Raw genomic sequence first — 25,843 nt, forward strand, 5'->3', positions numbered from 1 at the left:
CCCGAAAGCTGCATCATTCCTGAGACGTCTGTCGTCGAACCAGCTCAGCGTACATTCCTCTCTTTTGCATCAGCTCTGAATGAGTGCCAATCTGTTATAAAGGAAAAGAAAAGAAAATAAAAGAATCCAGTGAACTAAACATCAGTACAAAAGAAAATACAAACAGCAAAAACAAATACAAAAATAACAGACAGTCATGACTCATTGTAGTACAGTGAACTCCCGTTACAACGAAGTCCGCGGGACCAGCAGTTTTCTTACGCTACATCAAAATTGTGCGATAACCGAACAAATAAACAATAGAAATACATAGAGTGGATAACTCTGCGACCCAAATTTTCATTTTGTCGTAACAGTAATTTTGTTATAACCGTGTTCGTTATAACGGGAGTGGTCTGTATAAGAAATCTCCCAAAGATAAGAAAAACAAAACAATACTGAATAAACATGACTGCAGATAATTAAAACAATTTTGAATCAGCAGGGATTAGTTCTCCATCTAAATCTATTCTGGCTATGAGAACAGAATTAGCCCACTGTCTGCACACAGCTAAATACAAACAATTAACCCTATTTCAGCTGGGCTGTCTGAGACCAAGTTTTTACTGGGGGGAGGGGGTTCAATTTGACCCCCATCCCCTCAGATCGCGATCATGTGATCGCTGCAAAATTTTGCCTGAACATAGAGGCAGATGTCTTCTACAAGATTACATGATCATACAATAGAAAAATATGGACTTTCTGTTTTTAGTAAATCAATTATTCAAATTTATGCATGCTCAATAATGCTCAATGTGCTCAACAATGTGGTCAATTGATGTTCAGAAGCTCTACAACCAAAACATAATCATCATACACATAATTACAATTATGTTGTCAGTATCCCTGACACACGAGGGTGCACTCACTTCTTGAATCCTGCCATTGGCCAGCACAGCTATCACATCTGCATTCTGAATGGTGCTCAGTCGGTGGGCAATAACAAGAACAGTTCTACCTGTAAGTCACAAAACACAAACCATCTCAACATTTGTAACAAGGACAGATTGACAAATTGCCCTACATCAACATATAAGCACTGGATTGATCAGTGTTTTAGTAGCAGCCATGATAAAAAATCATGGGTGTACACTGTACGATACTCGAGCAGGATCTGAAACTACAACCTCCTGATCTTCGGACAGCTCGGCGTCATCTCCACTAGACCACCGAGCTTTTGCCTGACAACAAGTGTTGGTTCTAATCCTTTGCAATGAAAACATCTCGACAGAAGAATTTCATGAATTTGAATAATTACGCAGTATCCACTGCATGCTATAAGGATTTGTTTCGTGAGCAAAACTCATGCCTTTACAGTATATTTGTCATCAAATGCATTAGAGAAAGGTTGGCATTTTCCCTAAACCTTTACTCACTACATGTCCAGCTTTGAAATCTATAGAAGTTACCGGTACACAGATTTGGAAAACAGAATGTTCTATCAAAGCATGACAACGCTGGTGTCTCTGAACAGTGTGGCACACAGGGGGTTTCCACCACGGCAAATGAAGGGGTAACCCATGCAGGGTAACCACCTGGTACTTGTAACCAACATGTCTGCTGCAATCCAATTATTACATCATAATGTGTAATTGTGTAAAAGTGGAAAGGAAAGTTTGCTGACCTCTGGAAACAGAATTGATAGTCTCCTGCACCAGTCTTTCCGACTCTGCATCAAGAGCGCTGGTTGCCTCGTCCAAAATCAGAATGGATGGCTTCTTAACCAGGGCTCTAGCTATTGCAATTCTGTGGTTCATGATAGAGAGATGGGACACAAAAACACAGCTAGTATTACTTTCTATTCTTTGTAATCAATTTTTCATTTCACTCTCTTAGTTAAAGAGATTTGTGTACCGTAATGATATAAAAAGCACATCCGATTCCTACCTGAGCTATACATCTTGCTTGGAGCAAAAGTGTGTGAATTCCAAGAGCACTCGGTTGGTCCCACATATTCAAAAGAAAGTTGGGTATTAAACCAAGACTGTATGATGAAGCCTGTTTGAGTCAGAAGTGTGCACTACATACATGTATCTTTGAGAACAAACCATGGTACATCAGTATCAACCTACAATATAACGTATACATTGCATAATCAAATAGGTCATCTTACATGTACAAAGAATTAAGTGTTAAAAAAAAAACAAAAAAAAAACAAACAAAATAAAACAAAACAAACTTTTCCTCATTACACACATTCTCTGTTCCACATCAGGCTCAAGCTTTGAATAGTACGGCCGTCAGATGGTAAAACGGTGTTCTGAGAAAAATGTCTTTAAAGTTTAGAGGTTTGAGCTTTTTGGGAGATGGGTATAATGCATTTTTAGCAATGGGACAAGAAGAAGCATATTAAACACTGATAACTGAAGAATTTTGTGCTTATTTGGGGTTTTCATTATAAAATAAATGACTATGAGATTTTTGTGCAGATAGACTGTTTAACCACAGCACATGTATACACTCCCGCTACACATCATAAGATGGTAAAATGGTCTATCTTCTAGATAGACCACAAACACAGTGTAAACTGGTCTAACTCGAAGATAGACCATTTTACCATCTGACAGCGATGATTTAAAAAATCTCAGTTAAGAAGGTTATATGGTTTATGTAAAAGATAGCTCGTTTTACCTCCAAACGATATTACCGACAATGGGCTAACTCAAAGATAGACTGTTTTACCATCAAATCTGAAGGAAAAATACAAAAAAGTACCAAGATAGCGGAAATTATCTCTAAAACAAGACATGATGGGATTTTCTTGATAGCACCATTGGAAAGAGCACCCTCACATGTCCCGGAATGTGAATTTACCTACAAAAGTCAAATTTTCGAGTTAGACCTTTTTACCATCTGACGGCCGAGTACATGTAGGTCATCACAATTCTTCCAGTTATTAACACAATTTCACATATCATTGTAATTCCCTATGTGGAAAAAAAAAATATTGCAGGTTTACTGCCAGTAAGCAAGGGGTTAAAACAAGCTAAAATATGTAGACTGGCACCCTGGTAGAGTCAGGGACAGGGTAGACGAGTCTCACCTCTGTTTCTGACCGCCAGAGACTGTCGCTCCTCTCTCACCCAGCACGGTGTCATAGCCCAGTGGGAACTCTGTGATGAAGTCGTGAGCGTTCGCCAGTCTCGCTGCCTCCTCAACCTACAAAGATTAAAAACAAGAGAGAAAAATTAGGAGTACATGAATAAACAACAACTGCAACTGCAACTTCACCCATTCTGTACTGACTTCTGAAATCCCCTAGAGCTACATTAGAGGCCACCAGGTTTCTGTATGGAACGGGGAAAAGATTTTTCCTTTTCTGTTTGCTTTCTTTTGAATAGTAGTTTTAAAGGATGGAATGTGCTTAAACCATTCCATCCTTTAACACTAGCATAACTATATCTTTCAGACTTGGATTTTTAGCACTGTAAATTGGATGGTCCATACAATAAACCTGTTGAAGATGAGTCCCGAGTATACTCAGGAAGGTGTCTACGGGAAATGCGTCTTATAGCAAAATCAGTCCATCCTCAAAGGGTTAAGATAGGTAACACTAATAAGAATCTTACAAAGAATTGCTACTGATAAAGTGATATAATGTTTACCCAGTTTTCAATTATGAAATTTATTTCTGCAGGTGGACTTGAATTTGATGATTACTGCAATTAATAGTACACTGCAAAAAGCTGAGAACAATGACAAGTGTATCCTAGCCAAGTTGTGTAGTGTACCCAAGTCCAAAATGAAAATTTACAATGGGACCCTCCACAATTTACAGTGAATCAATCCAAATACAATTTCAGGTTATGAAACTATAACTTATTACCCATGTCTTGCAGAAAAGTCCATCCAATTTGCTTCAGTGGTCAAAGAGAAATGAGGATTTTTGTAGAGCATGTCAGGAATTACCTCTTGATCTGATGCTGCTGGGTTTCCATACCGGATGTTCTCTCGAATGGATGTTGCAAAGAGGGTTGGCTCCTGGTGTATCATAACAACACGGAAAACAAAGAGAAAGAAAGATATGACTTCAAAAAGGCTTTTCCACAGTGTTAATACTAAGATAATAATATGGAAGCAGTATATATATTATGTAAAAATTACTCTCACAAAAATTTTCCCTCTAAAGTATGATATTATGTGAGAAATGTGCTACAGTATTATTAAACTAACCTGGTTGATGTATCCTATGGTCCGGCCCCTCAGCCAGCTGGGGTCAAACTCCCTGAGGTCAGTCCCGTCCAGTCGAATGCTGCCCGAGGACACGTCGTAGAAGCGCTCCATCAGCGCCGTGATCGTCGACTTCCCCGCCCCCGACGGGCCGCAGATGGCAATCACTTTCCCCCGCGGAAGGCTCAGGCTGAAATCTTTGAGAACAGTCTGGAAAATATTCATAAACAGGAAACATGTGAGGTGGTCAAACACTATACTCTCTCCTGAGGCCCACTAGGAAGTTTAAGGACGAATAGAGAAATCTTTTTGATCAACTAGCTCCAAGAAATCACATATTTATGGTTTGGTGCTGTGCATTTTTATTATGATATTTATTCTTCACTTATATTTTTTTTCACAGATAACAGAAAATAAAACTACCTTTCATTCTGTTCTTCAAACATATCTTTGTCAAGTTGCAGAAATCGTTAAAGCCTCTTCATTCAAATCACTGAAATTCTTCTGTTGAGATGTTGCAAATGCATTGCAACTGATTGACAAATTGCCCTACATCGACATTATAAGCACTGAATTGATCAGTGTTTCAGTAGTAGCCATGATAAAAAATCATGGGCGTATATTGCGACATAAATTGTCGCCCCCGGCTCAAAGCAACAATTTGTGACAGAGTTGGCGGCATAACTTATTGCCTCGTCACAAATTGTCGTCTGGCGACAATTTTTTATGCTTGTGCAGTTCCCAATTTTTGGCGACAATTTGTGATGGCAAAATGAAACGTAGCTGCACAAATTGTTGCCGGCCATGCCCTGTGAATTGTGTGGTTGGGGTGGTTGCTCCGGTCTTATGCTTTTGGTGGGGTGGGTATGACTGGCAAGTAATGCGTATGTGATTGACAAATTGCCATACATCGACATAAATAAGCCCTGAATTCAGTGTTTATGTATGTCGATGTAAAGCAATTTGTCGATCAGTTGCAAAGCCTCTACATTGCTAAACTCTTTGTGTGTCATGGTGTAAACTCGCTGCGAGCCACATTATTCTGAGACAGCAATGCATACACACTTTTACAGAACATTCTGTTTTTTTAAAGACACGTAACTTATCAGAGTAATGTTTATACCAGACATGCAGCAAACAAGGTTGTGGAGATAATCCTAAATTTTGCTGCGAGGTAATTCTTGCAAAGTATGTCAATGAACTTGGAGTATTTTTTCTTGCACTAATGGAGGTTGCTCATTTTATGTTTTTACAACGTGAAATTGAACTAATGCAATTATAGTATTTCTTCTTTTTTGTGGTTACTTCTATCATATTTTAGTACTTGTACATGGTTTAATTTCTTTTGATTACGAAGAATTTGCTGCTCGTCATCCAGCTGCCTTGTTCGTTGTTCAATTCTTACTACATGCACCATGAAAACTTCTGCGCACACGTACATACAATCAAGCTAAAAAACAGTCAAGACAGGTAAACATGAATTTATTGGCGAGTTCTAACCTGCTCTGGTCTGGATGGGTAGCTGAAAGACACGCCCTCAAACTCCACGTTGGCATAGAGACTGTGATAGGGGATCCGCTGCCCTCCTTTCAGGGGTATGCTTGGTTCCAGGTTAATGTACTGTGAAAATAAAAACACAAAATAATGAGAGAGTAGAAACAGCTGTCACGATTATAGGTTTATGTCAGGCTGGGTTCACATCACAGCCAAACAATGATTGTATAATCATGATGGCAGTTGAGATGTATTGGTGGTGAGCATAATATAAAGCAAGACATTTTCGTGGCATGAAACTGAGCATGCAGCCTTTTTTGCGACACGAAATTTGTGCGTATTACCATTCAATACAAGTGTAGACAAAAACTTTTGCATGCATCGTAATGTCACGAATCTTGGCTCTCTGGGAAATTCACAAAATAAAACAGCACGCAACAATTTCTGGTATTACGTTTACTCAGGATTCGAAATGCTGACAATGGTGAGTGCTCTGTTTCTTGGTACCTCGTCGATCAAACCACACATAGGTCTCAAAGCTTGCACTCTCAAAGCGAAAGCTTCAAAGTTCATGTTAAAGGTAGGGAATCCCATTTGCATGCCTTAAATGAAGAGTTGTGTAAACACAGTGGTATGTTGAAGAGAGTATCATTTTAGAAACTCTCATAAAGTATTGAAAGTGGAAGGTTTTTTAGTACATTTTTATTGACCGTTAGATTTTGAATTGAATTTTTTTCGGGGCTCACCATAAATTCCAGTACATTACTAGGCTACCTTTGCAGACCCATGCACTGCATGTGTGTCCATCATGTACAAGTATATTTTGTGAATAAAGTTCATCAAAACTTACAAACATTTCTATATACATTCTTGCCACACACTCTATATGTTATTACATCAGCTCTTATACTTTTAGATTTGTGTTTATAGATAAAAAATACAGAAGACTGCACCAAAAAGGCTTAAGTGTGGCTGACACACAGAACTACTGAGTAGTTGAGTTTTGTGCATTATTCAAATTGTAGATAACTGTTGACTTCCCAATTTCTAAGCAGTGGCCTAAACAAGTCCCCTGGGGTTCATATTTAATGTTTTGCTGCATTTTGGGAGTTCTGTAAAAGGTATCCCCTACCTTTAACGCACTTGCATGAAAAACAAAATGCCTTAAAAAAACGCAAGTGTACCTAGCGCCTAGCTGTAATAAAGTGCTCAGTGAAAAAGTTCATTCATTTTTATCAGTGGATACGCAAGAAACCTAACTAAGATCCGCCTCCAAAATCAAGGGTTGGGATGATATTACACAAACAATAAAGGAATGGAAGCATGATGTTGACCAACCTCCATGACGCGAGCGGCTGCACTCACGCCCCTGACCGCCTGGCCAAAGAGAATTGAGATGGCCGCCAGTGACCGCTGGACATTCTGGGCTGCCACCAGGAAGGACATGAGCTGACCGGCCTGAATCTCACTGGTGGACATCAAGTAGCCCCCAAAGTACACAACCCCCAAGACCAGACCTGAAGGTTGGATTAAAAGAGACTTTTACAATAGAAGATTAACAGTTTGTAATTCAACCCTTATTTCTGACCCAGCAATACAAAGCTCACATGAAGCCATAAAACACAAATCTTTCCCATTTGTTATTGTTATGTTTTGTTTTAACATTCTGAAAAGTGATTAAACTGATATGAAATAACTCATTACCAATTAGATTTTCCTATCTTATCAAAATGTAGGATCTAGGAAAACTTAAGAAAATGAAGTGCTACTACCCGCTCTGAAAGTTAGCAATAATCACCTATAGAATGTGTTAACAAAGCATGCTTAATTTCAGTTTAATCTGATAATCTCTTCATTGTTGTTGCTCCTGTGGTTTGCGTACTGTTTTTTGTTCCTATCATCGAACAGCTAGCACGGCTTTCCAGATTAAAATGCTTGAATAGACCCTGTACTTCAGAGCTTCTTTTTTCAGTTCACTAGAGTGTGTGCTTTCTTACCAATATTAGGACAGGTTAGGAGAGTCCATCTGAATGGAGTTATACATCATTATAAAGCATAGAGTCTGCCCTTTAGGATTTGTCCTTAACAAAAAATTTTAATCTGGCGACTTTTCGTTGGGTTTGGGATGCAGGGTCACATTTGATCAGCATGGATAGATATTCTTCATTTGGTCACAAAAGGAGAAAGAAAAGAGGCATGGGTACCGTTGAGGGCCAAGTTGCTGACACCCTGGAAAAGGCCTATGCCGAGTCCTAGTCTCGTCTGGAGGCCCCTCGCACTGTCCAGCTCCTGCCCAAAGAGGGCGCTCTCCTGGTCTTCCATGGCAAACGCCCTCACGGTCCGCATGTTGGCCAGAGCTTCGTCAGCTACAGACATCGCTCTTGATGTCTATGAGAGCACAGGGAAGAGACAAAGGAAACGTGCAAGATGATATCTTGTGGCTATGCATATGTAGGGCGATACTTTTCTGACGCAAGAAATTATTTTTTGCTCACAGATTTTGTTATTCCACTTTATTCCACAGATTTCTGAGGGTTGCTCGGTCAAGATTTATGTACCTATCACATATTAAAGCTGTATAGGGGACTCCTGTTATTATAGCAAAGTTCTGGGACGAGCAGTTTTTGTTTTGTTTTGTTTTTGATATATCAAAATGTGGTTATAGCTGAACAAATAAAGTCTAGAGAGAGATACTCCAGATAACCCATGTAATTTGGGGACCCGAATTTTTACTTCATTGTAACAATCTTCTTTTTTTTCTTTTTATAACTATGTACCACTATGATCACCATATATCTGCAGTGCACTGTACTTGCCAATATTCAAAAAAATAAATAAATAAATAAAATTGCATCTACTGACATCTTGTGCAGCTACGTAGGCCTACTGTATGAAATAGAAATGACACTAAGCTATTGCAGTATTGCAGGCTAGAAGAGACAGAAATCATTTAAAGAAAACAAGCAGCATAAACCACTTGAAATCTTTTGCATTTGCTCAGTGAATAAAGCATTACTCACACAAAATGACAAACTACAACTTAGTAGATAATAGGCAGATCTGGGCCCCATTTCCTAACACTTGTTATCAGTGACAACTGCCGCATTTCTATGACAAACTTGCTCTCAGCCAATCAGATGCAAGGATTTCAGCAGCTTGTAACAACTATCACAACTTGTCACTGATAACAACTTTTATGAAACGGGACCCAGATCTGGAGCTTGACTTGTTTGACATACAGCTATATTGATATACATGTACATACTTTTTCTTCGTGTTTTTCTTGTTGTTGTTGTTATTATTATTCTATTTTATTTATTTATTTCTTATTTCATTTAATTTTTTCTTTTTGTGGAGGATGATTGTACAGTAAGTCTCAGAGGGCATCATCGTTCTACCTGTTCCTGTGCATCCCTCGACAGCTTTCTCAACACTGCACCGATGGCTGCCCCTGCCACTACAATGACCGGCAAAGTGACCACGAGCACACCGGTCAGCTTGGGGGACAGAGTGTACATGCACAGCACAGAGCCAGCAATCTGGAAACAAAAGAAAAGAAAATGATACCACATTAGATACTTGTAATGATCTTTAAAGCTCTATATCTATACATCTTGAAAATCACAAAGTTAACTACAAGTAAGCTCGAATTCTATTACATGGTCGCCATGGCAGCGATGAAGGACTCACAAGCAAGTACCCACAGATTATCTCTTTACGTGCCAAGTTCATGCACCCAACTCAGTCGACGGCGCGCCAACTTCACATATTCTGCTCAAACGCACAAAGCCGCCCAAAAGGACTGATAAATAGCCAAATACCACAGCTCAAGGGAAGTGCTTCTTGCGATTCCATTTCAGTCACATGTAGCTCGCATTGTTTATGTGGTGATTGGCTTTCAAGTGGTGTTCCCAACTGGATTTGCAAAGTAAATTCTAAGTTTCAGGCACTGTCTTGTGTGCAAAGGTCATATACATCTTCTCTACAGTAGCAATGTAGCTACTGGTTATTTAAAAGAAAAACAATTATAGCTCTTTCATACAATTTACATCAAAGGAAAGCCTGGCATTTTCTCCACAACTTTGCTTATGACATGACCAGGGTAACGAAAATCTATTGAACTTTAAATATACAAATTTGAAAAGCAGAATTTTCCCCCAAAGCATTACTACAGTGTATGTTACTGTCTCAGAATGACGTGGCACACGGGGGGTTTACACCATGGCACATAAAGAGTTAAAAGCAAAAGATAGCATCATTGACCCATACCTGAGTAGTGCCTCGTAATCCCTGCGATATGCACAGCTTAAAGGAACTTTTGAAGTCCTGTACGTCTGCTGACAGTCTGGGCAAACAACAACAAAAGACAGGTCTTTAAAGGTAGGGGATACCTTTTACAGACCTCCCAAAATGCAGCATAACATTAGATATGAACCTCAGGGGACTTGTTTAGGCCACTGCTGAGAAATTTGGAAGTCAACAGTTATCTACAATTTGAATAATGCACAAAACTCAACTACTCAGTAGTTCTGTGTGTCAGCCACACTTAAGCATTTTTCTTGCAGTCTTCTGTATTTTGTATCTATAAACACAAATCTAAAAGTATAAGAGCTGATGTAATAACATATAGAGTGTGTGGCAAGAATGTATACTGAAATGTTTGTAAGTTTTTGATGAACTTTCTCCACAAAATATACATGATGGACACACATGCAGTGCATGGGTCTGCAAAGGTAGCCTAGTAATGTACTGGAATTTACGGTGAGCCCCGAAAAAAATTCAATTCAAAATCTAACGGTCAAAAAAGTGTACTAAATGTTACCTTCCACTTTCAATACTTTATGGGAGTTTCTAAAATGATACTCTCTTCAACTTACCACTGTATTTACACAACTCTTCATTTAAGGCATGCAAATGGGATTCCCTACCTTTAAGTTATTAAACTTTCACATAACATACATTTTCACACCAAATACATTGTACCATTACACTACAACGATGTTACAGACATCACGGGTAGAAAAACTGGGAACACAGTGATCTGACTACAAGAATTGAAAGTTTGACATCTTCTGTTCTGCTTAATACTGTATAAGCTGTTATTTCTGCAAGGGTTTAATTTTTGCAAATTTTGCAAATCACAAGTTAGATTGCAAATTTCGCGAATAACAGTTGGACTGCGAATTTAACAACACGCGAAAATGTTGCCATGCGCTAGGGTAATGGCCCTTTTACTATAGCCTCGATGTCAATTCGCGAAAACAGCATCTCACAAAAATGTCTGTCACCTCCTCATTCGCAAAAATATCTGTACACGAGAATAACAGCTTTATATACAGTATACATGTACATGTACCTGCTGTCTGAATTATAGAGACAGAGCAGGGAAGACATTAGAAGCTTTTCAATTTCCATGAAGCACATTACTTTTGCATTTGACCTTTTATACCAAATACTTGATTTCTGCATGCTGGACTGCACCACAATTTAATACCATGCTGATAAAATTCTAAAAACTGTAAAAACATACATCATGTCTTGCTGTCTTACCACTTCTGCAGTAATTTCATTTTCTTTTATTCATTTCTTTGATTACAGAAAGACAAATTATGCATTAGGAAAAAGCGGAACAGTATTACAGGGAGAGATAGATGATTAATATGCACACATTTAAATTGATTGGCAGCTTTCACGGCAGCATGACACATACAATATTTGTCACTGAAACCTTATTCACCAAATTCAGAACCAACTAGATTTTGCTCTTTGTACCCATTCAGTCCCACCTATTGACGAGTTCCCCTGTATGATGAACGTCAAAGAAGGCAATGTCTTGCTTCAGGAGGGACTGGAACAGCATGGTCCTCATCCGAGTGGCCAATCTCTCTCCGACGGCAGACAGAATGGCAATGTAGCCTGACGTGCAGACAGCCTTTGAGGTGATAGAGATTACAAGACACACAAAAAATATCATGTGGTGCTGTATCACAAAACCTGCATGATTTTGTTGGTTTACTTGGTATTGAAAGAGAAGCTTTAAGAATATATAATTGTATTTAGCTGCTGCTCATAAGCCACTGACATTGTGACAGAAAAGCACAACTCTGGGAATGTTATATTATTTAAAAAAAAAATGCGGCCTTGAGGTTGCAGGGTTATGAAAACTCTTCGACTCTATCTTTATACAACACATGCTGAACAAGATCTCCACAGAAAGCACTGTGAAAGGATTCATTCAATAAGGTTATCTTCAAAGCTGGATCATTCCAAATAGACACCCTATTCATAACTAATTCAAATTAGTGTTTTTACTGACTTTCATATTTTTTTTCTCACATCTTCTTACAATATGTTACATGTTCATCTATGCATATATATTTGTGCATGCCTCTGGAGTGTTGAAAAATGTCAGACAGAAGCATAATCATGGCAAAAAAAACAAAACAAAAAACAAAACAACCTAGTAACACTACTCTCAATTTGTTGATATACAGTGTATTTCCAAACTTGATGTTCAATTAAAGAATAATTCCATAACTGAAAATCAGCACTTATATGAAAAAACAAACAAACAAACAGAAAAAAAAAAAAACTTTAGTAGTCAACAAGAAAATTGACCCATGAAACTTTTTGTAGGTAAGGTACAACTTTGTAAGGCCAAATGTTGTAACTGGGGTGATAAGATCCTATAGCTCAATTTGTGTGACACTGTGGGTGAAATGAGTACAGAGCAAGTGCCATATTCATAATAGCACCAATTTATCCTATTAAAACAGACCTGAAGTCCGTATGCGCTGATCAGCCGGAGGGCCGGACGCATGACCTCATCGAGGTAGTTCCTGGTGTGTTCGGCCGTGAAGTGGGACACCACCTGCACAAGGTCCCCCAGGAGGATTGGAATCTGGATGTTGATGAAGGCTGCAAGCATTGCACTCTGTCAAGTTCCATGAAAAGAAAAATGTGTGAAGGCAAAGTATTAAAAATCAAAATCAAAACAATGCAGATAGAACTTAGGAAACATTCAGTACACCTGTGGGCTCACAAACTCTTTTACACAAAAGACGCACCTAACTTGGGTCAGCAAAATTAAAATCTATTCAGCTTAAACTTGATTACTATGTACATCTTTATACGAGCTTTACAGCATAACAAGCGCACACTACATTTATTGGAGAAAAGGCAAATAATACTGCGATACATGCAGTTTTCACACAGAAAAAAAAAAATATTAGAGAAACTTGAATCTTTCCACTAAAGAAAGTTTTCTGGGCAGCATAACACGAATTAATAGGAATTTAGGCCACGAATGTGTAAGGCACTCCTGTAGACCTACATTTTCAGAACCTATGGTAGACTAGGATCCTGTGTATTGTAGGCCTATACGTGTAGTTGACGCCAAGAGAACCTGGTATACCAGGTTTCCAGGATACTGGCAGGCGGGCCCTCTGGTAGAGCTGTGACAACAATGAAGAGGTTATACCCTGGACAAATTAGATCTTATCAACCACTACTCCATGATGCTTCCTTCTTACTCTGTGTTACTTGTATACATTTTCTTCCATTCTCAAGTCTCTCTCGAAACCACCAGTGGCATTTCATTATGAAGAACATTTAGGCCACTCACTGCTACTGCTGCCAACAGATACCAGGCATCGGCGCGGAGAAAAGCCAGCACTTCCCACGCATTCACTTCAGCTGCCTTCACATCCCCCTTCTTTTCCACGAGAAGCCGGGTGGCCCCTTTAGTCCTTATTTTGCACTCCGCCATGGTCCCGGCCCGCCATCCAAAGTGCAGGGCTGCGCCTGTCCCTATCCCGACAAAGATGGTGCCACGGCGGTGTGCCCGCACTGTGCCACAACTACGGGGCTTCGAGGCGGGGCGTTGCCGGAGCCTAGTGATCCTGCGGATGGCATCCCGAAGAAGTTGGTGGAGAGAGGGTGGAGATGATGCAGGGGCCACGCTGTGTGCTGGGCTGAAGAAATCATAGCGGCCCGAGGACAAAAATCTCCTATTGGGTGAAATAAAAGATTCGAGTATGAGATGAAACTTTTTTCCTCTTCTTTTGCTCTATGCTCTTCTACAGACTTCATGGGAGTAGCTGTAGTGTTACAGTGTATGTGTAGATTTTATGCTGTGTTGCCGGTATACATGTACCAATCATATTACTGTTAGAGTGTGACAAGTGACACATTGGTCCTGCGACACTTACTCCTTTCTTATTTTTCTCTACTTGTAAAGGACTTAGGGTTTAATAGGGGTATGATTATATGGTTGTAGGTTAAGTTTGGTGTGAAGATTAAGATTAGGATTAGGATTAGGGTTAGGGTTAGGGTTAGGGTTAGGGTTAGGGTTAGGGTTAGGGTTGTGGGTGCTGGGTTAGGGTTAGAATTTATGTGTGGCCTAGCACACAGATATTTCATGTAGCAATTGTCGCCGGAGCAAATTTCAAGGAACTGGCAATATGTTAATTGTTACACTCTTTAGGAATTAGTCTTGGAGTTTTTGATGGTGTACCATTAAACGGATTGAAAGGAAAGGAAGAACAGATTCTAAAATGTGTTGACGGCAATTAAAAGCATTGCACTGACAACTAAGTGGACCCCCTGTTCATAAGACACCCTCACTTCCTTGCAGTGGAACAGCGGGATGAGTGGCAGTCGCCATACGCGATTTTGAATCATTTCCTCTTTTTTTTCTAGATGTTTCTACGTTCATTTGTTTTGTTTAACTGTATTTCCAGATATCTGTACATATACGTTCACTTAATTTTTGTATTTAACTGTATCATGTGTCCCGTTGTTAATTTGCCACAAATATTTATTTTTAAACAAATTGATCTCTTATTGTTAGTGTTGTTCTTCATGTTCCACGGATTTTAACGAAAACAGAGCCCTGAGGAAGACCGGCAGCTAGTCTATTTTAAATCTGTATGATTGTATGATATCATTTCAATTAGAAACTTGATGTGTGTGTCTACTTTATATCATTTTGAAATATATTTGTACATTTTTATGCTGTTTATGCTGATCAGGCCACTCTGGATAAAGATTTGCAATAAATGAATAAATAAAAATTGGCATTGTCATAGTAATGAGTAGATCTATCCCTGACAACCATGGTTGCATCATGATAAAAATGTCAGAGGATTTAGAGTCAATGCATAAAAACATAAGTTACTGCACTAATGGGGTGGGGTATGTCTACAAGTTGTCGCATCAACGGCCAATGTCAATGTCATTTCATTCTTCTAGATCTAGCTAATGCCCTGATAGACGGAAAAATCCTTCTGTCAAGAGAAGTTTTATAACATTTTTTGACTTGAGGGGATTCTGTGAAGCCAGACATAGTCTCTGGGGAACATATCTCCGACAACAAGATACAGACAGATTTTTTGGTCAAGCACACAGGTAAATTTGAACTCCATGGTTGCTCAGTACAAATAGTGTCACAAATGAAATACAATGTCGTACTCATACAAATGATTGGTAATGTCCCACGCATGATGCACATCCGATAAATTTTGAGTAAATTTAGCTAGAGGTTCTAGATGTCCATGATAACCCCTCGGCTAATTTGTTCTAAACTTTATAAGTAAGTCTAACACAGAGTTAACACTACTAAAGTAAAATAGACTAAAATTTGTACTGCACATAAATACCCAAAGTCTATCAAATGTTATATCATTTTTTTTTAATCCAATCCAACAAAAATCTTTTAGCTAGGAAGGTCTAGCAGTACAAATATAACACTAGTGCTTATTAGGGCTATAATATTATCAACCTACCGTTATTACACTGTTAGTATTAGGGCTATTGTATTGATCATTTGAACATCTGAACCTCTGCTCCTCAATGCACATAAAGCAACAAAGTTGAAGATAATTATATGTGACCCTGCATCACAAAACGAACAGAAAGTCGCAAGATATGAAATTTTAGCTAAGAGCATATTCTGAAAGAGCAGACTTTAAGCTTTAAAATGATGTATAACTCAAATCAAATGGACTCTCCTAACCTATCTAAATATTGGAAAGAAAGCACACGCTCAGGAAAAGTGTGAACTGAGAAAAGACGCTCTGAAGTACAGTGTCTATTCAAGCGCTTGTAATAATCTTTACCAAGCCGTGCTGGCTGTGCGATGAATGGGACAAAAAACAGGATGTAAACCACCAAAGTAACAACAATGAAGGAATTATCACATTGAACTGAAATTGAGCATGCCTTATTAACACATTCTGTCCACAATTAATGCCAACTTTCAAAGCAGTAGCATCATCCTTTCAAAAGTTATTAGAGTTGAAAGTGAAGACTGCGTACATGATAGGCCTATTTGAGAAATGAAAAGGGGACTATAAAGACACACCTAATCACACCATTCCACCAAAATATGTTTGGGAAAAACTGCTAGAAAACACACTTTCCTGAATGTTTTATGATCCCAAACTTTAGCATAATGTAGAAGAAGACTTGCTCTTTCAGAAAATATGAAAAAGTCAAGATCGGTTAGGTTGACCCATTTCACCTATTTTCAGTCCTCGCACAAAATCAGTGTGTGTGAGACTTTTTGTATGTTTTGTGGTGCACGGTCACATATTTAATGTTGAGACCGGAATACTACAGGACCAGTCCTCTACTTCCATATCAGAATTGATGTGATGTGATCTTAGAAACAAGTTTAGATGAAATCTAGAACTCAGTAACGTTAGAGTGTTAATCTACTCAAGATATTATTAGTCTGCTCCAGTGCGGTGCCAGGCAGTAGCAGTAGTGACAACACTTACCCATGTCACCAGACTGGGTGCAACTGTTTGAAGAAGCACCCCGATGGTAGCGTCAACGTTTAACGTTAATAATTTTTTTTTACAGTCATAACAGTGATACGCACGCTAACAATTCAATTATGTACCGGTAAAATAATGATTATTAGTGTTAGACTCTAACCATTAACTGTTAACACTACCAAGCTAACGACGCGAGTACTACTACTGGTAACGTTTTTAGAGACAACTGTACGAACTAACGTCTAACAAGTTACGAGCAACGTTGTGTCGTTAGAAATACTCAAATAGACGTGCCACGGGGGGTCTACCGTCTAACATTACAGTTAACGTTAGTTGAGTTACACATGTCGTTAGTAACGTTAGTAATATAACGCAACGTTACAATAATAAGACTCATTACGGGGAAATTACAGAATACCGGTTTTGCATCATATAAATTAGCATATTAGTGCGTATAAGAGCCGCCGGAGGCGGGGCCTTCGGCCCCGCCTCCGGCGGCTCTCCCTTAGAGATGAATTTCAGCCCGAAGGGCTGAAATTCGTCTTTCCCGTCGTCTGGGGTCCCCAAAAAGCCCGGGAACGGGACGGCCGTCAAAAAGTAGGTTGACCACACAATTTTTATGAAAATTGAGTGGTTTCAGAGGAAAACTGCTCTAAATCAAGATAACTCGAGTAAATCGTCGGTAAAGAAAATCGAGCCGATTTTGGCGGAACTACTTTAAACTTGATGACGTCATCACAGCTGACATCCTCCTTCCTTCATCTCTTTTCGACACAAGTCATTCACGATCAATCACACTACTCACTAGTTTGGCAAGGCAGCGCGTATACGCGTATTGTCAAGAGACATGTGCGCACTCAACTGCTACACGTATTGTACACTGTACTAGTAAACATGCGCGCGTTCTGCAGACTCAATACGCGCTACCACTGCACACGTACGCATCATAAGCTGTTGTGTGTAGGTATTGTTGTACGACTGCATATAGAGTCAACATGGTGGGCTGTCAAGAGAACCCACACAGTGCGTAAGCTCTACTGTAAGCTAGCACCAGCAATTAGATAAGTGATTGTTTTCTAGTCTCACCTAAATTGCTGTCGATTTCTAGGATACGGACTATCCTCAACTCCTAAAAACGTGAGTATTCATCGTAAATTCGGGTAAATTTTAACGGCTAGTCTAGACTAGCATCGTCAGGATCTAGAACTACATTATTCGGGGGACACCCCCGAAACCCCCGAGAACAACGTAAGATACCACACTTCTCACCGCACAGATCAAAGAAAACACACGTAAACAAATGCAATCGTCGACAGCCGAATCACGGACCGTATCGCAGATCGGATTAATATTTCAGATGGTTGCTATCGGCAAGCGTAATTACGCTCTTTTCAGAGCGATTTGCGCTCTCCGTGATTGGCTGCCGGTATTCTGTAATTTACCCCTCATTACGACCTTCCTTTTCTTATGATTTGCATATTGTTCATAATTAGGTACCTTTTACGGCAAAATCGTGAAATAGGCCCCACCGTAGTGCACGTGCACCGTATGGGTGCATTAGTATACAAATGATGCACAGGATAGAGTGCGTTAGAACGCCACGAAATAATCCTGTGCATCATTTGTTTTATAAAATGGGTCGAAAATTCGAAAACTAACATCATTTTTCAGCGTTTTTCACGTACCTTTGTGGGTCAAGACGTCCGAAGATGTTCGTCCCAAACTTTTACGCACGTCGCACTCGCGGAAGTCCCGCACATACAGTATAAGTATAATGGGGGGTTGGGTTTCCGGACACCCGCATGAAAACTTACTTATTTTACATAGAATATGCACCCTTTACCTTAAAGACTTGATATAGACTCCTCATATAGGCCTACTAGACAACATACTCTGAAAACGGCGTGAGAATTAACCTGCTAAATCGTTGGATTTGCTCTTCAAAGTGACTCCATGTACGCGTCCGGTCCCATAACGCTTGGTCTACTGTACTGTACAAAGTGTACGTATAGTAGAGTACCGGTATACGTACGTACGCCACATAATATGCACAAGGGAAGACAGGCCGGCCGGCCGGCAGCCCGAACTAGAAGTTGTTTACAGGATTGACAGCGCGTACGCGTATGCATGCAATTCATCAAAGGAGCCGCCGCGCGCACAGACGATCGGCAATCTACCATAGGATTACAGGCAGTGCAGTTGTACTGAAGTAAAGGAAGGAGGTGTGTCTCATTTCAGCGCTTCCTATTGGCTACATTCTTGAACCCATTTTATAACAAGCATTATAAAATGGGTTCAAGAATGTAGCCAATAGGAAGCGCTGAAATGAGACACACCTCCTTCCTTTACTTCAGTACAACTGCACTGCCTGTAATCCTACGGTAGATTGCCGATCGTCTGTGCGCGCGGCGGCTCCTTTGATGAATTGCATGCATACGCGTATGCGCTGTCAATCCTGTAAACAACTTCTAGTTCGGGCTGCCGGCCGGCCGGCCTGTCTTCCCTTGTGCATAACATATGTGGCGTACGTACGTATACTGTACTATACTCAGTACGTACACTTTGTACAGTACAGTAGACCAAGCGTTATGGGACCGGACGCGTACATGGAGTCACTTTGAAGAGCAAATCCAACGATTTAGCAGGTTAATTCTCACGCCGTTTTCAGAGTATGTTGTCTAGTAGGCCTATATGAGGAGTCTATATCAAGTCTTTAAGGTAAAGGGTGCATATTCTATGTAAAATAAGTAAGTTTTCATGCGGGTGTCCGGAAGCCCAACCCCCCATTATACTTATACTGTATGTGCGGGACTTCCGCGAGTGCGCGACGTGCGTAAAAGTTTGGGACGAACATCTTCGGACGTCTTGACCCACAAAGGTACGTGAAAAAAGCTGAAAAATGATGTTAGTTTTCGAATTTTCGACCCATTTTATAAAACAAATGATGCACAGGATTATTTCGTGGCGTTAGTGTAGGCGTAGCTCACTCTCGGGTATTTACAATGTAGTGCAACATGCACTCGGCTTCGCCTCGTGCATGTTTCACAATTGTAAATACCCTCGAGTGCACTACGCCTACACTAACGCACTCTATCCTGTGCATCATTTGTATATTATAAAATGGGTTCAAGAATGTAGCCAATAGGAAGCGCTGAAATGAGACACACCTCCTTCCTTTACTTCAGTACAATTGCACTGCCTGTAATCCTATGGTAGATTGCCGATCGTCTGTGCGCGCGGCGGCTCCTTTGATGAATTGCATGCATACGTGCTGTCAATCCTGTAAACAACTTCTAGTTCGGGCTGCCGGCCGGCCGGCCTGTCTTCCCTTGTGCATAACATGTGTGGCGTACGTACGTATACCGGTACTCTACTATACGTACACTTTGTACAGTACAGTAGACCAAGCGTTATGGGACCGGACGCGTACATGGAGTCACTTTGAAGAGCAAATCCAACGATTTAGCAGGTTAATTCTCACGCCGTTTTCAGAGTATGTTGTCTAGTAGGCCTATATGAGGAGTCTATATCAAGTCTTTAAGGTAAAGGGTGCATCGATATTCTATGTAAAATAAGTAAGTTTTCATGCGGGAACTTAAGTGTCCGGAAACCCAACCCCCCATTATACTTATACTGTATGTGCGGGACTTCCGCGAGTGCGACGTGCGTAAATGTTTGGGACGAACATCTTCGGACGTCTTGACCCACAAAGGTACGTGAAAAACGCTGAAAATACATTAGTTTTCGAATTTTCGACCCATTTTATAAAACAAATGATGCACAGGATTATTTCGTGGCGTTAGTGGAGGCGTAGCTCACTCTCGGGTATTTACAATGTAGTGCAACATGCACTTGGCTTCGCCTCGTGCATGTTTCACAATTGTAAATACCCTCGAGTGCACCACGCCTACACTAACACACTCTATCCTGTGCATCATTTGTATTCTCATGGTCGGACATCCGGGTATTTTGCGTGTCACGGGGTCATGGATAGCGTTGGAGTGAAAACAAACCATAGTCTACAGTCGCGTGAGCCTGGAGTGGTAACGCTGTACGTGTTTTCTGCCGGGGCGCCCCGCGAGCATAGCGCTAGCGCAAGCTGTGCTACTGTAGCTGTGCGGGCGGTAGGATTAGGCCCTAGGCCTACTCTAAATTAGGCCCTACCCTAAGTACTACGGTACTAACGTTAGGCCTATAGACCTACCTGAAGTTTCTATGAGGTACCAGTAAGCGTAGATATCGGGGTAGGGCCTACTCAAAGAGGTTCTACTGCACATCTGGCCATTTTGTCAGGTTGTTGATCCAGAGTCCTGCCGCGATTTCATACGGGCACAGGTCCAGTCCGGCTGCCTTCAACTTGGCAAAATACCGGGACCGATTGATCGACAGGATCCAGATTTTTAGAATATTGCTGGCAAGACATGATGCATGTATCTCATGAATGATGGCACAAATGACAAAATGAATGATGAAAAACAGTCCCCATGTCTGCGTAGAGTTGCACATTACTAGTGTACGCGTCGCACATGCACAGCATGCAGTATGCGCATTATGCAGGCTTAGCGCTCGCGAGCTGTTTGTTTTCACTCCAGTCAACCGGAAGTGACGTGTAGCCGACCGCAAGAATAAGGGTAGATCCTAGGGTTAGGGTTTAGGAGGGTTAAATTGGCCGTTAAATTAGTCGAGGGACATTAACGTTAGGGAGTCCTTCCGAGAACAAAAAGTTGAAGACCAATATATGCTGTGGAAATCGGCCCCACTGCTGTATCAATCTCGCATAAACGTCGTTTGGTGGGGCCGCATTCACGAGTATTATATATGGAGGTGTATCCTGTTACCGAACGATTTTTGTTTTATTGCTCCAAACGGGCAACATTATGCAATAATTCAGCCAAAAATATCCTTATAGATAATTGAAATGCTGATGACTTTAGCTGTAACGAAAATACTTGAAAAATAAGCCAACTTCTAGAAAAAATCCGTATTTCAAATAACCCTTCCACAAAAATTCTCTTTTTACCGACGCAAATCGTATTGTATTACCGAACGTGCGCCCTCTGTATGGGGAAAATTGTACATTGCATTTTCGGTCAATGTTTATTATTAAACGCAGGACAACGAACATCGAAATTTTAGCAATTATTACGTAAATTTGAGGTAAATTACGTTTTGTTTTGTTTTTTGCTGCAGTTTAGCAATTTTCGGCACTGGCTTCCCCTGTGAGATAACAGCGCGTAGTGCAATGAATGCGTTTTCGAGTTGTTGTACGCGCTCCATTGACAAAGTACGCGTTCGGTAATAGGATACCGTTCGGTAATAGGATACCTAAGGGCCTGTTTCACAAAGGTCGCACTTAGTAAGTCAGACTTAGCGCTAGTCAATCTTAGTCTAAGTGCGACTTTTTAAGTCTGTTTCACAAAGTCAATCTTAGGCTAAGACTGACTTATTCGATTTGAATAATAATGTACGAGCCAAAAATATGCAAATTAGCCATTTGTTGTCTGCTGATTTTTGAGTAATTTCTGGAAGGGAAATTGCTTTGATTTTCTGCAACTACGATTCATATGACATTACTGTATCATTCGTTATTCACAGTGCTCATTTACTGACTCATATTATTTCTCTTTTGTACATAAATAGCCGCTCGTTTGATGATTATTTTGATATAAGAGATGTTTTGTGCATGAGGCCTCTTTAATCCAGTCCCACATGTTTATATTGGACTGTGTGAAAGTTAGGATGAATGGGGTTGCTCGCGCAGCTCGCAGCAGCTAGCTGGCACTGATATGATCTCTGCATTCTGTACAGCGTAAGCCATTCACATTGCACAATTGGTAACTGTGGACCTTGGTAGAAGAGGACTCTGGCTAGCCTCTTGTTGCACACGAAGAGAAGTTTTCTTTTCCAACTAGCTACATTTGTAGGGTTGGTCGTAACTACAGAAGTGAGTGTAGCTTAATCTGTTAGTCATTAGGTAGGTCCTTGAAATTATGTAAATTTAATTTGAGCAAGAGATGATTCATCCAAGGTTTATGGTTAGGAAGGGACTGAATATTATGAACTCTGTGTGTGTTGTACCGGTACTTGTATTGTAATTTGTAGAGTCTGCTCATTACTAATATCATGTCATTAGACAATGTCTACATTAGCCCGACCAGACGCTGTTAATACGCTGTGCGAATAACTGGGCTGTGTATATAGTTATGTCTACATATAAACTCTTAACAATTCTAGTATTAGTATGACTATGAGGCTGGCTATGCCTAACAGTTAAGTTAGTGTAGAGTCTGTGCACTGTGTTATTAATCAAGATAGGGCACAGTGCCACATCGGCTTCATGATTTTGAAGAAAACAAAGTGCATGATTGCCCTAGACTGCATGTATAAGGTTAGTTAGAACCATAATAAATCATGGCTAATGGCTATCAATTGGTCGAATTTTAAAGTCCAATTGCTGGGCCCTGAGTTGAATTAGGAAGTAATTGATGAATTTATGCGTTTTCGGATTTTGGAATGTGTTTGAGAACTGCATCAATCAAGATTAGGCATAGAAACTACTAGACCTCTCAAACGTTTTCCGTGTATACGTTACTGTAGCCTTTGATGCGAGGTAGAGGTGACTGTCTATTGGCTAACCGTTTCCTCTAACTGACACAAAATGCTGGGGGGGGGGGGGGTTGTTATGTCTTTTTTTTTTTTTTTTTGCTTCCAGGAAAAAACAAAAAAACATTCATTAAGATGTAACTGGTACCGTAGAAATGGAAACTTGGCTAATTTCATTGGCAGTCATTTGTAGAGGTAGACCAATAAATCTGCCTCTTGTCGGGTAGCCTCTTGTTAACTGTATTTATACGGTCGCTAATGCAGTCGACCGTATTACAGACTGTACAGATACAATTAGGCTACCGAACAAGAGACAAATTTATCGGTCTAACCAGTTAGTGTAGATAGACACAGCCCCGTCCTGTACACAAGAGGTATAATATTTCTAACAAGTATAGGTCTAACTAATTTGTTAGGTTTTTCTAATTTGTTGTGAATGCATGATATATTTATAATGGATAGGCATGCATTAATATTCATGGGTAAGCAGCTAAGAAGATAACACAGGCAAGAAAGGATTACTAGTAGAAATATAATTAATTTCCAAAGTCCAGATACATGTAGACAGTAGATTACATAGCTCTTTATGAGCTAAAATTTTGGTTTAACTTAACAGTTCAAACTATATCAGTACATTTGTAGGTAGGGATCTATTTTTATGACTATTTTTAATTTGGACCATTGTTCAGTGAATAGCGTAGGAGTAGACCCTCTACGAAACTAGTGATTCTCTAGTTTGTTAAAAATACTGCCATCTCACTCAGGATAAGATAAAGTGGAAGAAATTAATGAATATTAGGAGTTGATTATGCTTTTGAAATTCCCATTTTGGAATTTAAGTCTGACTCTACGCATGGCTTCAGGCCATGCGTAGAGTTACGCAGGACTTGGTGGGATTTACGCATGACTTAAGCTTTGTGAAACAGGATTCAAAGTCCTGCGTAAATTTACGCAGGACTTAGGGATTTACGCAGGGTTTGGGGATTTACGCATGAGTTAAGTCAAACTTAAATCTTTGTGAAACACCCCCCAGACTATAGACACTGTGGAAGGAAGCCCCATAACCAAACATATGTAACCCCACCGCCGTGCTGTATGGTAGGTGTCCAACCTACCGACCGGGTCCATAACGACCGGCCGCGCATTATAATGGCATTGCGCGTACAGAAAGAAAATGTACGCATGGGACTACGCGCAACGGTGTTCGACTCTTCACTGGGCTACGCTACCGAGTAAAATGTGGCGAAAACAACTAAGTATTCCCTCTAAATTACCGAAATTTAGCAAAATCGAGTAAGGTTTATCGTGTAACTACATATACAAGATGTAACTAGGCCTACCTTTGCTGACTCGTTGTTAGATGTAGAGTATCCTTCCGTAATAAATTTGACGATTTTGACCGCAAAATTGTCACCGCCGCTTGTACGATCGTGCACACACGTTACACATATACATGACATAAACATTTTGTCGCCCGCTACGACCGTACGAGTTGATGCAGAAACGAGAAATGAATGTGAAACAACAAACCGACTCATCTAATTTATTACAATTACGATGAAAAGTTTCCTAATGAAAATCAAGTCAAATTCATCAAACAGTCCTTCAAAAGTAATATGGAAGGATTCAAAATATATTCAAATATTATTGGGGAAAAAATGACGGCTAGAAAAAAACAGCGGCCTGTCGAAAAAACGCATTTAAGTGCCCTTTACACGCATTGTCAGGGTGGTCGGTTGAAATGAGCAGGGCAACTGAGTGCGGAAAAAAATGACACCCCACGCGTTCGAAGCCGCCATCTAAGAGCGCGTACCTCAGATCGCATTTTCAGTGCGCGCTTATGAATCCGGAGTATTTTGTCCACACGTGAGTAAAATTTCAGTCAAATTGTGAGATTTTTCACGTTTCTATTGACAGAAAAACGTTAGGTGTCCGGTATTATGAACACGCAACCATACCTTCCGATGAACGCCACACAGTGGAGCTGAATTCAAGAGTATAAATAGGCGAGCAGCCGTAGTAATAATCTTACGGACACGCAGTACTGGGGCCTATTTCACGAGTATGCCCCTTTTACTGAATCTAAAACTATGTATTCACTTGAACAGCATTTTCTTCAGTATAAAAGCTGGACTTTCATAGACAATGCACTATTCCAGTGACCGGTTTTTGTTTGTACATTTCTGCTAATTGGTACGTGCACACAAAATGACCGAATACAACCACCACTGGCACTGCCACTAACGTTAGAGTAAGTTACCTCCAAGCCACTTTGGTCACGTCGCCGGCGCTCTTCAGCAGCTGTGGTGATCTAAAAGTGATCAGGCGTGAGCTGATCGTCCTGGGGTGATTAAAAATTTGATGGTATTTCAGCACCGAAATCAACATTTCCAATGTAAACAAGACGGATTCATTAAAAGGAAAAACAGAAAAAAAAATTATCTCACGGACACACTACAATCATCACCGTTGAGGGCAGCAAACATTATGCAGTAAAGTAGATTTTATTGCATAATCAGCAGCATCTTCCACTCTTGACCGGCCGCAGCCCCTGGCTTTCATTTTTATCCATATCCATAATTCCATAGTTTGTTCGAATTTCGTTCAATTTCATATATCACAAAATTCACGTTCATGGAGAGAAAAACAAAACATTGTACGAAGACAAACTGCAATATAGGCCTATACAAACATTGTACCGGTACAAAATAATGCAGTTGAATTATTACACAAACATTGTGCAAAATAGTGTCAAT

General features: G+C 40.2%; 1 protein-coding gene across 1 annotated transcript; it reads right to left on the bottom strand.

Moving 5' to 3' along the window:
• Positions 1-25,475, bottom strand: LOC139710266 (mitochondrial potassium channel ATP-binding subunit-like). The gene is made up of 15 exons (XM_071622198.1): positions 25,348-25,475; positions 13,328-13,712; positions 12,482-12,637; positions 11,490-11,635; positions 9,973-10,048; positions 9,102-9,242; positions 7,908-8,091; positions 7,042-7,220; positions 5,710-5,829; positions 4,213-4,419; positions 3,949-4,020; positions 3,083-3,198; positions 1,664-1,785; positions 909-997; positions 1-91 (listed from the first exon to the last, which is right to left on the bottom strand). The coding sequence occupies exons 1-15, from the start codon at positions 25,473-25,475 to the stop codon at positions 14-16; spliced, it is 2,199 nt and encodes a 732-aa protein (XP_071478299.1). The 3' UTR covers positions 1-13.
• Between the last annotated feature and the right edge of the window lie 368 nt (positions 25,476-25,843).

The sequence above is a fragment of the Diadema antillarum genome, unplaced genomic scaffold, assembly GCF_040938485.1.
Source record: "Diadema antillarum isolate AM-2024a unplaced genomic scaffold, OU_Dant_1.0 seq00001517_RagTag, whole genome shotgun sequence".
Taxonomy (NCBI): domain Eukaryota; kingdom Metazoa; phylum Echinodermata; class Echinoidea; order Diadematoida; family Diadematidae; genus Diadema; species Diadema antillarum.